Genomic DNA, 13,698 nt, shown 5'->3' on the forward strand with positions numbered 1-13,698 from the left:
AGGAACTTAGAAAAATATTCATCATTTAATGATAGCTAACACTTAGGAGATATGTCCTATGAATTGTTCTGCACTATCATGGTTAATTTTGTGTCAATTTGAGTATATCACAGGTGCCCAAATTAAAGGTCATTTCTGGATGGGTCTATAAGGGTGTTTTTGAATGAGATTGACGTTTAGTTGCTTTTGCATGTGGGTTTTTTGTTGTTGTTGTTTTTGTGCTAGGGATTGAACCCAGGGACTATGTGCATGGGAGGCAAGCACTCTACCAACAAAGCCGTATCCCCAGCCCCCTCTTACTTGTTTTTTGAGAGGAGGTCTTGTTGCCTAGGCTGGTCTTGACATATGGACTCCGCTGATTCTACTACCTCAGCCTCCTAAAATAGCTAGGATTATAGTGTTTGCCATCACACCTAGTTTGAGGTTAACATTTGAACTAGTAGACTCAGTAAACTCCTTCCCAATGTGGCTGGGCATCATCCAATTTGCTGAGGTTCTGAATAGGACAAAATACAGAGAAAGAAGGAATTCACCCCTTTTTTTCCTGCCTCACTGTGTAAGCTGGTACATCTTATCTCATCTTGCTCTCAGACTGGATTTAAATCAACCACTTCTCAGGCCTCTGGATTTGGACTAAAATGCACTGCTGGCTTTCTTAGAGTTCCAACTTGAATGTGGCAGATCATGGAACTTCTTAGTCTCTAGAACTGCATTAGCCAATCCGTCCTAAAAGGTTGATCTGTTTTTTTTTTCTCTATATACGTATGTATCTCCTATTGGTTCTTTTTCTCTGCAAACCCCTAATACAAATGGATCCACTTATTAATCTTCCCAAATTCCAAAGAAGTTTAATAACTTATTCAAGGTTACATAGTTGGTAAGTAGTGGCTTCAGGATTTGAATCTAAGTGGCTCCAAGCTAAAGATTTTTCTGTCATTACTGTGAGTTTCTCAAACTATAATACATTATTTAATTCACATTTAAAAATCCACTATTACCGAGTCCATGGCAGCACAGTTGATTTTAAAATTGTTTTATTTATGCATACATTGTACAAGCAACTAATTAATTTAAATTGAAAAAAATGAAGTAAAGATTTATAATTATATAATTATGTTTTTATATACCCTAATAAGTTAAAGTTAATTATGAGCTAATATAAAAATATCTTCCCTTTCCTAATTTATAGCAGCATATTTTCATCTAAATCCATTATATATGTATATATGTGTGTGTATATATATATGTACGTGTGTGTGTGTGTGTGTGTATTTAGTTAGTTAAACATAGTACAGAAGTTAAAATGATTTAGGTCTGGGATGTTAGCTCAGTGGTAGAGTGCCTGCCTAGTAAGTATGAGGCCCTGGGCGTGATCCCCAGTTCCACCAAAAAGAAAAAAAAAAAGAAATTAGATGATTTAAAGGATATAAAAAAAGAAAATAATCTGAAATAAGTAATTCAGATGTATATATTCAGAAAATGATACTGAAGTTAAAGAATGTAACTTAAAAAAATCAATACAGTGTCCTTTGAAGTTAAATATGTGACTTAAAAATCAATACAACGTCCTTTTCGTTCCCAATCTCCATATCTGGTAGGTTCTGGGCCTCTAGGTCCACCTTTTTCTTTGGTAACTGGATTAACATCATCTGGAAATTCTATGGAAAGAAAGGAGACATAAACAAAGCAGTCAATAGAGATTGGAAAAGCAATATGGTCAGTTTTGAAGATAGGGTTGACCAGGATAGACCTACTGATCAGGTTAGTACAATCTTTAAATAACTGTAAATGTAGTTTGTTCCCTGAGTTTGAGAAATTACTTTAGTATGCAATTTTTGTATTCAATCAACTGTACCACCATTGGTGACTTAGAATTCTTGGAATACTTTTAGTCCTCAGTTCACAAAATGGCTTTGTATGTACTGCTAGACCCAAACAAAAGGAAAGAGGTATAAAGAATAGAGTGCAAATTCACTGGACTTGGAAGATTTTGAAATAAAATTACTTTGAAGGAGTTCCCTCCTGTCTTTCCCTTGTAGTTCTGGGGACTTAACCCAGTGCCTTATACATGGTAGGCAATGCCTCTACTAATGAGCTACATCCCTACACCCTTTTGTTTATTTTGAGATAGGGTCTTGGTAAGTTGCTCAGGTTGGCCTTGAACTTGTGATCCTTCTGCCTCAGTCTCCTGACAGGATTATAGGTGTGTGTCACCATGTGTAGTTTTTGTCTATTTGCTTTCTTTTTTTTTTTTTTTTTTTAATAAATTTTTTTTTTTTAATATTTATTTTGTTTTTTAGTTATCGGCCGACACAACATCTTTGTTTTGTATGTGGTGCTGAGGATCGAACCCGGGCTGCACGCATGCCAGGCGAGCGCGCTACCGCTTGAGCCACATCCCTAGCCCTATTTGCTTTCTTGATGATGTCCTTGGATGAAAAAAAAAGTTATTAATTTTGATAAAATTCCAATTTTTTTATTTTGCTATCTATATTTTTGGTGTCATATTCATGAAATCATTGCCAAGAACAATGTCATGAAGTTCCCCCAATATTCTTTTCCAAGAGTTTTATAATTTTACCTCTTAAGTTTAGGTTTCATACATTTTGAGTTAATTTTTTTTATATGGTAGGTAAAATTCAACTTCATTCATTTGTATGGGGATATTCACCTTTCCTAGCATCATTTATTGAAAAGACTGCCTTTCCCCATTGAAAAGATTTTGGCACCCTTGTCAAAAATCAATTTACCACATATGTGAGAATTTATTTCTGGGTTTTCTACTTTGTTCTTGTGTGAATTTTTTCTTTTCTTTCTTTTTTTTTTTTTTTAAAGGACATAAATTTATTATTTTACAGTTTTGGAGGTCAGAAATCTGACATAATCTCAATAATTAAAATCAAAATATTAGCAGAGCTGTGCTTTGTCTGAATGCTGGGGGATAACTGTCTTTTTCAGCTTCTAGAGGCTAACCACATCCATTAGCTCATGGCTGCTCCATCTTTTTCTTTCTTTTTTTTTTTTTGAGGTGCTGGGGACTGAACTCAAGGCCTTGCTGAGGCTAGGCAAGTGTTCTACCACTAAGCTATAACCCTTAACCCTCTTCCTCCATCTTCAAAGGCAGCAGTGTACCATCTACTAATCTCTAATTATAATGTTTCAAGGTATGGTTTGTGTCCCCCCCCACCCACCGCCACCGCCCCCGCCCAATGCATGTTGAAATTTATTCCCAATGTAATAGTATTGAGAGGTTGTGAGAACTTTAAAAGATGATTAGGTCATTAAGATAATTAAAGTTCACTAATGGGAGTAATTTAGTTCTCTTGGAACTAGATTCATTACTTACTGCAAAAGCAGATTATTATAAAGTAAGGCTGCCCCTCATTCTTTTTCAGACATGGTTTTCTACTATGAGATGAAACAGGATTGAAAGCAGGAATCAGAAATATGATATGTTAGACAGAGCAGGGGCTTCCATTGTAACAATTCTGTTTCTTATTCCATCATGTCCAAATTCATGTACAAATTAAGCCAGAAAGCATGTGATCAATCATGTGATCGGCGCCCAATCAACATTAGATTGAACAGGGCGTGCACAACCATTGAGTGTCTCACTTCAACTGGATGCAGAAACTCCCCTCCCTAAAAGTCATCAGCCAATAGCTTTAAAGGTCACTTTTTAGCAATACCACATATATACCTGGACCACAGAAACTTCTGGCAACCCTCTTGCGACCCCTTCCTTGTGGGAGTTCTGCTTCCTCACTGTTTCAAAAGTAAGTTCTGTCTCACCCTTGGATATCATTCTTCATATATACAAGACAAAGAATCTACACCTCATTTCATCTCAGCATGAGGCCCTTGCCAGAGGCTAATAGTCTTAGACTATCCAGCCTCCTTAGAACTATGAGTCAAAATACTTTTCTTTATAAATTATCCAGACTCAGGTATTCTGTTATGGCAACACAAAACAGATTAAGACAATGACACCCTTGAATCCTTTTAATGTTAAATTTTATTATTACACTGGGCCCTATATGAAGACCCTTAATTTAATCTTAAGTGATATTTTAAGGAAATATTTTCCCGCTTAGTTAAAAACCACTGAAAAGAACTTAATTGCAGATTATAACTACTATTAAAAAGTCTCCATTATCTTAGTTGATTGGTCTGGTTATTAGATTGGGCTTGATAGTGTGCTATAATTTGAAATATTCCTCTGGATTAGCAAATAAGAAACGGTTTTATATTCTAGAAAAAGATCTAGACATAGCTATGAATATGTTCTTGCCTAGGATGCAGATTTACATTTATGCTGTTTAAATAATATGTTCCACAATTCAAAGGTAAAAATAAGCACAGAATGAAATATAACAATACTGTAAAAACAGAGCTTTATGGCCAGGCATGATGGTGCACACTTGTTACCCCAGTGACTTGGGAAGCTAAAACAGGAGGCTCAAAAGTTTAAGGCCGGGGGTGCTGGGGTTGTGGCTCAGTGGTAGAGTGCTTGTCTCGCATGTGTGAGTCACTGGGTTTGAGTCTCAGTACCACATATAAATAAATGAATAAAATAAAGGTCCATCAACAGCTAAAAAAAAAAAAAAAAAAGTTTAAGGCCAGGCTCAGCAACTTAGTGATACCCTGTCTCAAAACAAAAAGAAGGGCTGGGGATGTAGCTCAGTGGTAAAGCCCCTGGGTTGGATCCCTAGTTCTGAAAAACTAAATAACTAAAACAGAGTTTTATGGCATGAGCCAAATTTTACATATACTAAGTACTAAGTAGGGGTTGAGGATGTTGCTCAGGGGTAGAATGCCCTGGGTTCAATCTCCCAAAACAAACAAAATAATCAAATTACATCCCCTCTCCAATTCTCTTTCTTCTTAAAACTACCCTTTTCTCTCCAGCCACACTGTCACAGTGAGAACCACCACCTAAATGTGTGACCCATCTTACTTGCCATTCTGAGTGATTCAACTATAGACACCTGATTTGAGCTTGGGCAATGAGCTTTCTTTTCAGGGAATTTGCAATTAGGAGTAAGAAATTCTAATCTCAGTTGTGCTGCTCTCTTAAACTGAGTAGTTAACTAGGAGCAGTTACTTTCTGCCCAGTGGACTGAAAAGCTAGTTAAGAGACAAAAAACAATTTTAAACAGTGATGAGACAAGAGAAGAGAGGAAAATACCCTGGTTTTCATATAGTATTTAAAGTACCAAGTTTATAGTCTTTTTCTAAAGTCCAGTATTATCACTGTACTTGAATGCCTCACCCTTATCTGTACCCTGATAATCTACTGCAACTTCTGCTGTTTCAAATTTGAATAGCCAGAAAAATTTCTTAAAATATTGCTCAAGTAGGTTTGTTACATATATCAGAGAAGATCTCAACTTATATATTTTGTCATGTGAATAATGAGGTACAATCAATCAATCAATCAATCAAATGTCAGGGGCTTAGAAACCCTTTTTTTAAAAAAATAGATACACTGATGGTCAATATGGTGATTTTTCTCATTGTTGAAAGATGCTTTATTATTGGTAAAAAGTTATGACAATAACATATTTCATTTCTTTCATCTATCTTCTCAATAGCCACATCACGTTTTCTTGATATCTTAAAAATTAAGAGAAAAATTTTACCACACTTACTTTTCAGTGGTTCTTTCTCTAAATGGGAATCCTCTGGTGCATCAAAACGACCTACTGGTAACTTTGGCTTCCTAAGGGGTTGTTTGACAGATTCAGACTTCCCTTCTTGAGAAGAACTCATTTTCCTCAAAGACTGACACAGAATTGGTGATCCTAGCAGAGAGGAGAAAGTAGAAAAATAGGAGCTATTCACATATTCTCCTTTTAAAATTGAATTTTTATATATATTGGTTTATACATTCACCTTTATCCAAGTTCAAAAGGCACAAGAATATATAGAGTGAAAATCCTTGCCTCCAGAAGCTCTAGTTTCTGGACAGTTATTTCCTAACCTTGGAGACAAACAGTATTACTAGTTTTAAAAGAAGAGCTATAAAATACATTAATTAACCATTATCATAACTGCAGAAACTGAAGTAAAACACAGATTCCTGTCTGAAGCAATGTCAACATACCAGGAATTAGACCATTAAGAGTAAATAGTATGGAAAAAAAAAAAAGAGTAAATAGTATGGAAAAAAAAGAGTAAACAGTATGAACTTACCTCAACATCTTAAAGTCCATTTATGACAAACCCAAAGTCAACATTATACTGAATGCAGAAAAACTAAAAGCATTTCCTCTAAAGTCAGAAACAAGATAAAGCTGTCCACTCTCACCACTACTATTCAATACAGCCCTGGAAACAAAGCAATCAGGCAAGAAAAGGAAATTAAAGGGTTACAAATAGGAAAAAGAAGTCCTTAAACTATCTCTGTTTGCCAATGATATGATCCTATATCTAGAAGACCCAAAAAACTTCACGAAGACTTCTGGAGCTTATAAATAACTACAGGAAAGTAGCAGGATACAAGATCTATACCCATAAATCAATAGTTTTCCTATACTCCAAAACTGATTCAGCTGAGGAAGAAATCAGGAAAACCACACCATTCAAAATAACCTCAAAAAAATATATATAAACACACACACACACACACACACAGGAATTAATCTAACCAAGGACATAAAAAAATCTACACTGTAAATTACAGAGCACTAAAGAAAGAAATAGACCTTGAAAGATGGAAAGACCTTCCATGTTCTTGGATAGGCAGAATCAATATCGTCAAAATGGTCACACTACCAAAAGAAATATACAGATTCAATGCAATAATCATCAAAATACCAATGCATTCTTCAGATAAATAGAAAAACAATTCTAATATTCATTTGGAAGAATAAGAGATGCAGAATAGCCAAAGCAATACTAAGCAAGAAAAGTGAAGAAGGAGACATCACAATACCTGATCTGAAATTATACTACAGAGCCACAGTAAAAAACAAACAAACAAACAACAAATAAACAACAACAACAACAAAAAAACAGCATGGTAATGGCATCAAAATAGATGTGGAGACCAATGGCATAGAATAGAGGACACAGAGACAAATCCACATACCTACAGTCATCTAATATTTGATGAAGATGCCAAAAATATATTTTGGAGAAAATACATCCCCTTAAACCAATGGTCCTGGGAAAACTGAACAGCTATATGTAGAAAAATGAAACTCTCTCTCACCCTGCAAGAAAAGAAAATTAAAAACTCAAATCAAAATGGATCAAAGATTTAGGAATTAGACCAAAAACTTTACAATTTATAGAAGAAAACACAGGGTCAACACTCTTTCATATAGATGCTAGCACCAACTTCCTTAACAAGACCCCAAAAGTGCAAGAAATAAAACCAAGAATCAACAAGTGGGATGCCATCAAGCTAAAAAGCTTCTGCACAACAAAGGAAATGATTAAGAGTATGAAGAGAAAGCCTACAGAATGGGAGAAAATCTTGGCCAGCTGCTCCTCTGATAGGGAATTAATATCCAGGATATACAAAAAAACTAAAAAAACTTAACACAAAGAAACAAATAACCCAATCAATAAATGTGCAAAAGAACTAAACAAACTTCTCAAAAGAAGAAACACAAATGGCCAACAAATATATAAAAAAAGTTCAACATCTCTAGCAATCAGAGAAATGCAAATCAGAATACACTAAGATTTCATCTCCAGTCAGAATGGTAATGATCAATAATACTAACAATAAATGCTGGTGAGGCAATGGAGGAAAAGATACATTTGTACATTGTTGATGTGACTGCAGACTATTACAATCACTCTGGAAAGCAGTACAGAGATTTCTTAAAAACCTAGAGATGGAACCACCACATGACCCAGTCATCCCACTTCTTGGTATCTTCTCCAAATATCTGATATTGGCATATTTACAGAAATATACCCACCTCAACGTTTATAGCAACACAATTCACAATAGCTAAATTATGGAATATAACCCAGATACCCATCAGTAGATGAATGGATTAAGACTGTGATATATTATACAATGGAGCTCTATTCAATCATAAAAAAAGAATGAGCAGAGGGCTTGGGTTGTGACTCAGGGGTAGAGTGCTTGCCTAGCATGGGTTCGATCCTTAGTACCACATAAAAATAAAATAAAGATATTGTGTTCACCTAAAACTAAAATAATAAATAAATATTAAAAAAAAAAAAAAGAATGAGCTGGGCATGGTAGCACATGGCTGTAATCCCAGTGGCTCAGGAGACTAACACAGGAGGATCACAAGTTCAAAGCCAGCCTCAGCAAAAGCAAAGCACTAAGCAACTCAGTGAGACTCTCTCGCTAAATAAAATATAAAATAGGGCTGGGGGATGTGGCTCTGTGGTTGAGTGCCCCTGAGTTCAATCCCTGGTACAAAAAAAAAAAAAAAAAGAAATCATGGCATTTCCTGGTAAATGGATGGAAATGGAGAATATTATGCTAAGTGAAATAAGCCAAACTCAGAAATTCAAAGGTCAAATATCTTCTCTCATATGTGAAAACTAAAGTAAAACAAAGGAAAAATGGAGGGAAGAATAAGATAACACAAAGGGGAAATCATTAATGTAGAAGGAGATGAAGAGGCAGAGTGGAGAGAAGGGTTAAGGGGAGGCAATGCAGAAAGAATTCTTTAAACATCTTGTTATACACATATACAAATATACCACAGGGAACTTCACCTTTATGCATAGTAGAAAGAATCAATCAAATGTAAATAAACAGATAGAGAAAAGAAGTCCACTAGAGTAGAGGAAGGAGAATAGGAGAGGGAAGGGAGCACAGAAAGGGAAAGGAGGAGGGTAAAAGGGAGATCATGAACTGAAACTGAATTCCATGCATGTAGTGAGTTTGTCAGGATGAACCCAACTATGTATAACTGTAAGACTCTAATTTTAAAAATTATATATATATATGTATATATAAAAATATATATTTTGTGTGTGTATACACACACACACACACACACACATATATATATATATACACACACACACACACATATAGAAAGAGAGAGAGAGATGGGGTGGGAGTATATTTAACAGCAAAAAAAGTTGTATAAATTTTTCAAAGAGAATATTTAGTATTTAAATTACTAGAGTTCACAAGGGACTGCATTTAGTTTTCTTACACTTAAATACGTATCAGGGTCCTCCTTCCCTATTAACGGAAAATTTTAAAATGTACTGGGTATCTGTGATGTGTAAATGAAATCACTTTCTCTTTAAGTTTCAATGGGAAAGGTAAACTATCAGCACAATGAGTTATACAACCCCTTTTTGAGATATGTTCTATAGGCAAAACCACTCTGAAAAAAATGATACAGGTGGGTGGTTTTCAACTTCTTAAAAAAGAATAGCTCTAGGGCATTGGGATTATGGCTCAGTGGTAGAGTGCTTGATTAGCATGTGTGAGGCACTGGGTTCAATCCTCAGCACTGCATAAAAATAAGTAAAATAAAGGTACTTATTTTAAAAAAAATAGAATAGCTCTAGAGGGAGATGGATTTGGGTACCAGTTCCAGTTATAGCACTGTGACAGGCAGAATAATAATGCCCAAAGATCATCAGAACCCAATACCCAGAACCTTTAAATAGGTACTATGGAGAAGGAAAATTCTGGTGACAAAAGAAAATTAAGGTTGCTAATCAAATGACCTCACACTAGGAAGATTATACTGGTTTATTATCTGGGTGGGTCCATGTAATTACAAAGGTTCTTAAGAACAGAAGAGAGAACTGGAAGATACAAACAGAGAGATAAGAGACTTGGCCTGATGTTGATGGCTTTGAAGGTTCAGAAAGGAGGTGAGTCAGGGAACATGGGCAGCTTCTAGAAAGTAAAAAAGGGAAATAAGTGGATTTCCCTCAAAAGTCTACAGAAAGGACATGGCCCTAACTTAACTTTTGATATCAGCAAAAGGTAACTAATCAACCACTTACTAATTCTGACCCTGGTTAAGTTACACTTTCTGCTTCTTCCATTATGAACAATATCTAGCCATCACTATATAACCATATCTCTTGTTTAAATCACACACTGAGAAAAAATAAACTGAAAGATTTAAAATGTGCACACAAACAATCTGGGGAATCTTTTAAAATTCAGATTTTGAGTAGTTCTTGGCAGGAGCCTGATTCCTCCCCACCCTGAATTATTGGGGATTGAACCCAGGGGTGCTTTACCACTAAGCCTTTTTTTCTTTTGTAATTTTGAGAGAGAGTCTTGCTAAATTGCTCAGGCTGACCTCAAACTTGCAATCTTCCTGCCTCAGCCTCCTGAGTGCTGGGATTATAGGTGAGTGCCACTGTACCCAGCAACATCTGCATTTTAAATAAGTTCACAGGTGATACTCATTTATAGTATGTTCAAACAGTTAAGAGGATAAGTACAACCACTCATATCAATATGGGCCATTCTTAAAACATAGTGTTGGCTGGAAAAAAACAAACTATATGAAACCATTTTCATAAAAATAAAAAACATGATACACAAAGCATCACACAGGAAGCTCCCTGGCAATGGAAATAGTCTATTTCTTAAACTGGAGAATGGCCTTATAGAAGTTGCTTTTGTTTCATAAATGTTTTATATATTATGTGATGTGTAAATGAAATCACTTTCTCTTTAAGTTCAAATGGGAAAAGGTAAATTATCAGCACAATGAGTTATCCAACCTCTTTGTGAGATAATGTTCTATAGGCAAAACCACAAATATGTGTGTGTGTTACGAAATACTTTGTAATTAAAACTCAAAAACTAGTGAAAAGAGATAATAAACACAAAATTTTAGTTATTATCTTGGGGTCTGGATAATGTGAGACTTTGCATGATATTCGTTTCTGAACCATTTAGGATTTTTACAACTAACAAGTAATACATTTGTGGACTGTGGTTACAGAAAAGTAAAACAAACTGCACAGAAATCAGGCCATTATACTATGCAGGCTATCTCTTTCCAACTTACATACATAATGTCTCAGAGATGTCATAAATTAAAATTACGTTTTGCATGCTCTGTAATACATTCAGAAAGAGTCGAGGATAGAAGGCCCTGGGGATCTGCCAGCTCTAATCTCACCCAAGACACTGGGCTGCGCAGGGACCCGCCCAGGGACACCGGGGGCTGGCTGAGTGAAAAGAGAAGCTCGGCACTCCCCTGCACGTGGAGACACAGTTTCCTCTGTCGCAGTGCCTGAGTCTTCGCGACCCCTCCCCGCGACCTCGGCTTTGGGGTTGGCGCCTTACTTGCAGCTCTCCATGCGGTGGCAGTGGTGCAGCCAAGCAAGCCCACGAGCCCTGAAGCGGTCATGGCGCCGGCTCTCGAAGCGTCTGCGCAGGCGCAACAGAGGGAGGAATACGCCCCACCGAAGGGGCGGGACTTACCCCGGGCGCAGCCTGCACGGGGAACCTTGCTGACAGCTAAAGGTTTCCAAGTGGCCTTTCTCACCAAGAATGACCCCAAACTACCCTGAACGCCGTCTTGATTGAAACCCCAAATCAAACTGTAATTGGTGCCTGTTATCCAACCTTCTAACTCCCCTTCCCACAACCTTTCCAGCCTCGGGTAAACACTATTACACATTCCGGTAGACTTTTTTTTTTTTTTTTTTTCTTTGAAACAAAACAGGTCTTAGTGTTGTATAATACAATAAGGTGACTATAGTTCACAAAATTGTATGGTGTTTTTGTGAACAACTAGAAGAGAGGAATTTGAAGATTCCAAACACCAAGTAAGAAGATGGAAACGTTGATTACCCTGATTTGATTAGTATATATTGTATACTTGTTTTGAAATATCACACCATATTGCATAGATATAATTATTACATGTTACTAAAATTTACTTTTAGAATTTGAGATGAAATTGTTAACTACCCTGATTTGGACATTATGTACACTGTATACATGAATTGAGCTATCACTGTGTACTTCATAAATTTGTACAATTAAAATAATAATAAAATAAAAACATAACTGAATTTTCCCACATCATTAAATATTTTTGAAAATAAATTTTCAAGGATTTTAAATTTTCATTTATGTGAATTTACTACTTAGACTCTACTCCATGGCTGGGATTTCAGTTTTTTGTTATTAAAGAATTCTGAGATTAAAATTTTTATATATGTAAAAAATTTAAAAAACTTTTTATCATTTTTTTTTTAATACAGCCAGGCCTGGTGGCACAAACCTGTAATCTCAGCGACTCAGGAGGTTGAGGCAGGAAGATCGCAAGTTCCAGACCAGCCTCAGGAACTTAGCAAGGCCCTAAACAACTTAACCAGACCCTGTCTCATAATAAAAAAATAAAAAGGTCTTAGGATGTGGCTTCCCTGGGCTATATATTCCCCAGTACTCTCTATCTCCCCTGAAAAAAGGAAAAAAAAATTCATGGCTGAAGTTAGGTGAGGGACTAATTCCATTAATTTCTCTCAGTCTGAGGCAAAAGTTATCTCAGAAGATCCTTTTATAGTATACAGAGATTGAGGACCCTTTATAGTACTCTTTGCTTCTTTTAACTCATTCTCTTATTTTAAATCTCTCTGATTTAATGAACTTCTAGCTGATTTGTTCTCATCTGTTTTCCAGATGACCTGAAAGATGACATTTTTTAGTAAGATGCAGAGCAAGAAACTACATATGGTCTAGCCTACAGTGCAAGGTCTGCCAATTGACAGCAACTGCATTGGTGCTCAGAACATTTTGTGGCAGATGAGATGCTTTATGTTACTTGTAAGACTGTGGGAAGTCTTTGAAGAATCACACACAATAGAAGCCCCTAGAATTCTGGAATTTTGTATTTTTTTTCTAAAAAGAATTCCTGGCTTGCTCTTGGGTCTTGATAGTGTCTATGTGACATCAGGTGGCTATATAATCTGATGATTCTTATGAACTGAGTTATCTGGTCCTCCTAGAAAATGAGCTTTTTCACTAAGAGAAAGTGGTATATACAGAAGAGGATCAGAGCCAGAACTTAAGCAATTTGCATTAGTAGGTTGCTCACACTTCTGAAATAACATTTTTTTGGGTGGATGGGTGGGTACTGGGACTTGAACTCGGACATTCAACTGCTCACCCACATTCCCAGCCCTATTTTGTACTTTATTTAGAGACAGGGTTTCACTGAGTTGTTTAAGTCCTCTCTGTTGCTGAGGCTGGCTTTGAACTCATGATCCTCCAGCCTCAGTCTCTGGAGCTGCTGGGATTAAGGCATGTGCCACTGTGCCCAGCTGAAGTAACATTTTTGATGCTCAATTTATATTTAGTGCTTAATGCTGAGTTCCATGTAACCAGTTGACTGAGAAAAAATATTTCAAAGTTTCATTACAAATGGCTTTGCTCAATAAATGAATCTATCAATGAGATGTTTTTAACATTGAGAGCCCATTACCAGAGGTCCTCAATGGACAGCAGAGGGGGAAAAATGTCCTCCTAAAGAACAAAATTTAGTTTATCTTGTACACTTCTTTTTTTGATATTGTGGATTGAATCCTGGGTTCAGCAACCACTGAGTCACATCCCCAGCCCTGTCTATTTTTTATTTTGAGACTGGGCCTTACTAAGTTGCTGAGGCTAGCCTCAAACTTGACATCCACCTGTTTCAGCCTCCCAAGTTACAGGGATTACAGGCATAGCCACCTGCCTGGCTCTTACACATTTTT

At 36.3% G+C, this 13,698-nt stretch overlaps 1 protein-coding gene across 3 annotated transcripts; it reads right to left on the minus strand.

Moving 5' to 3' along the window:
• Positions 1-819: 819 nt before the first annotated feature.
• Sdhaf4 (succinate dehydrogenase complex assembly factor 4) lies at positions 820-11,363 on the minus strand. Of its 3 annotated transcripts, XM_071613265.1 has the most exons (4): positions 11,282-11,357; positions 7,094-7,217; positions 5,652-5,804; positions 820-1,658 (listed from the first exon to the last, which is right to left on the minus strand). In XM_071613265.1, the coding sequence occupies exons 2-4, from the start codon at positions 7,101-7,103 to the stop codon at positions 1,549-1,551; spliced, it is 273 nt and encodes a 90-aa protein (XP_071469366.1). In that variant the 5' UTR covers positions 7,104-7,217; positions 11,282-11,357; the 3' UTR covers positions 820-1,548. The 3 variants fall into 3 exon arrangements, with proteins under 3 accessions (XP_071469366.1, XP_027784041.1, XP_071469367.1); XM_027928240.2 differs by lacking the exon at positions 7,094-7,217 and having other exon boundaries at positions 11,282-11,363; XM_071613266.1 differs by lacking the exons at positions 820-1,658; positions 7,094-7,217 and adding an exon at positions 3,222-4,591 and having other exon boundaries at positions 11,282-11,363.
• Between the last annotated feature and the right edge of the window lie 2,335 nt (positions 11,364-13,698).

Source organism: Marmota flaviventris, chromosome 6, assembly GCF_047511675.1.
Source record: "Marmota flaviventris isolate mMarFla1 chromosome 6, mMarFla1.hap1, whole genome shotgun sequence".
Lineage (NCBI taxonomy): Eukaryota > Metazoa > Chordata > Mammalia > Rodentia > Sciuridae > Marmota > Marmota flaviventris.

Bases quoted from the DNA above. Each gene is read 5' to 3' on its own strand.
- Sdhaf4 (XM_027928240.2), bottom strand. From the start codon at position 11,345: ATGACCGCTTCAGGGCTCGTGGGCTTGCTTGGCTGCACCACTGCCACC. The intron at 5,805-11,281 runs GTAAGGCGCCAA...CCTCTCTGCTAG, and splicing joins CACCGCATGGAGAGCTGCAA to GATCACCAATTCTGTGTCAG. The intron at 1,659-5,651 runs GTAAGTGTGGTA...TTCTTTCCATAG, and splicing joins AGAGAAAGAACCACTGAAAA to AATTTCCAGATGATGTTAAT.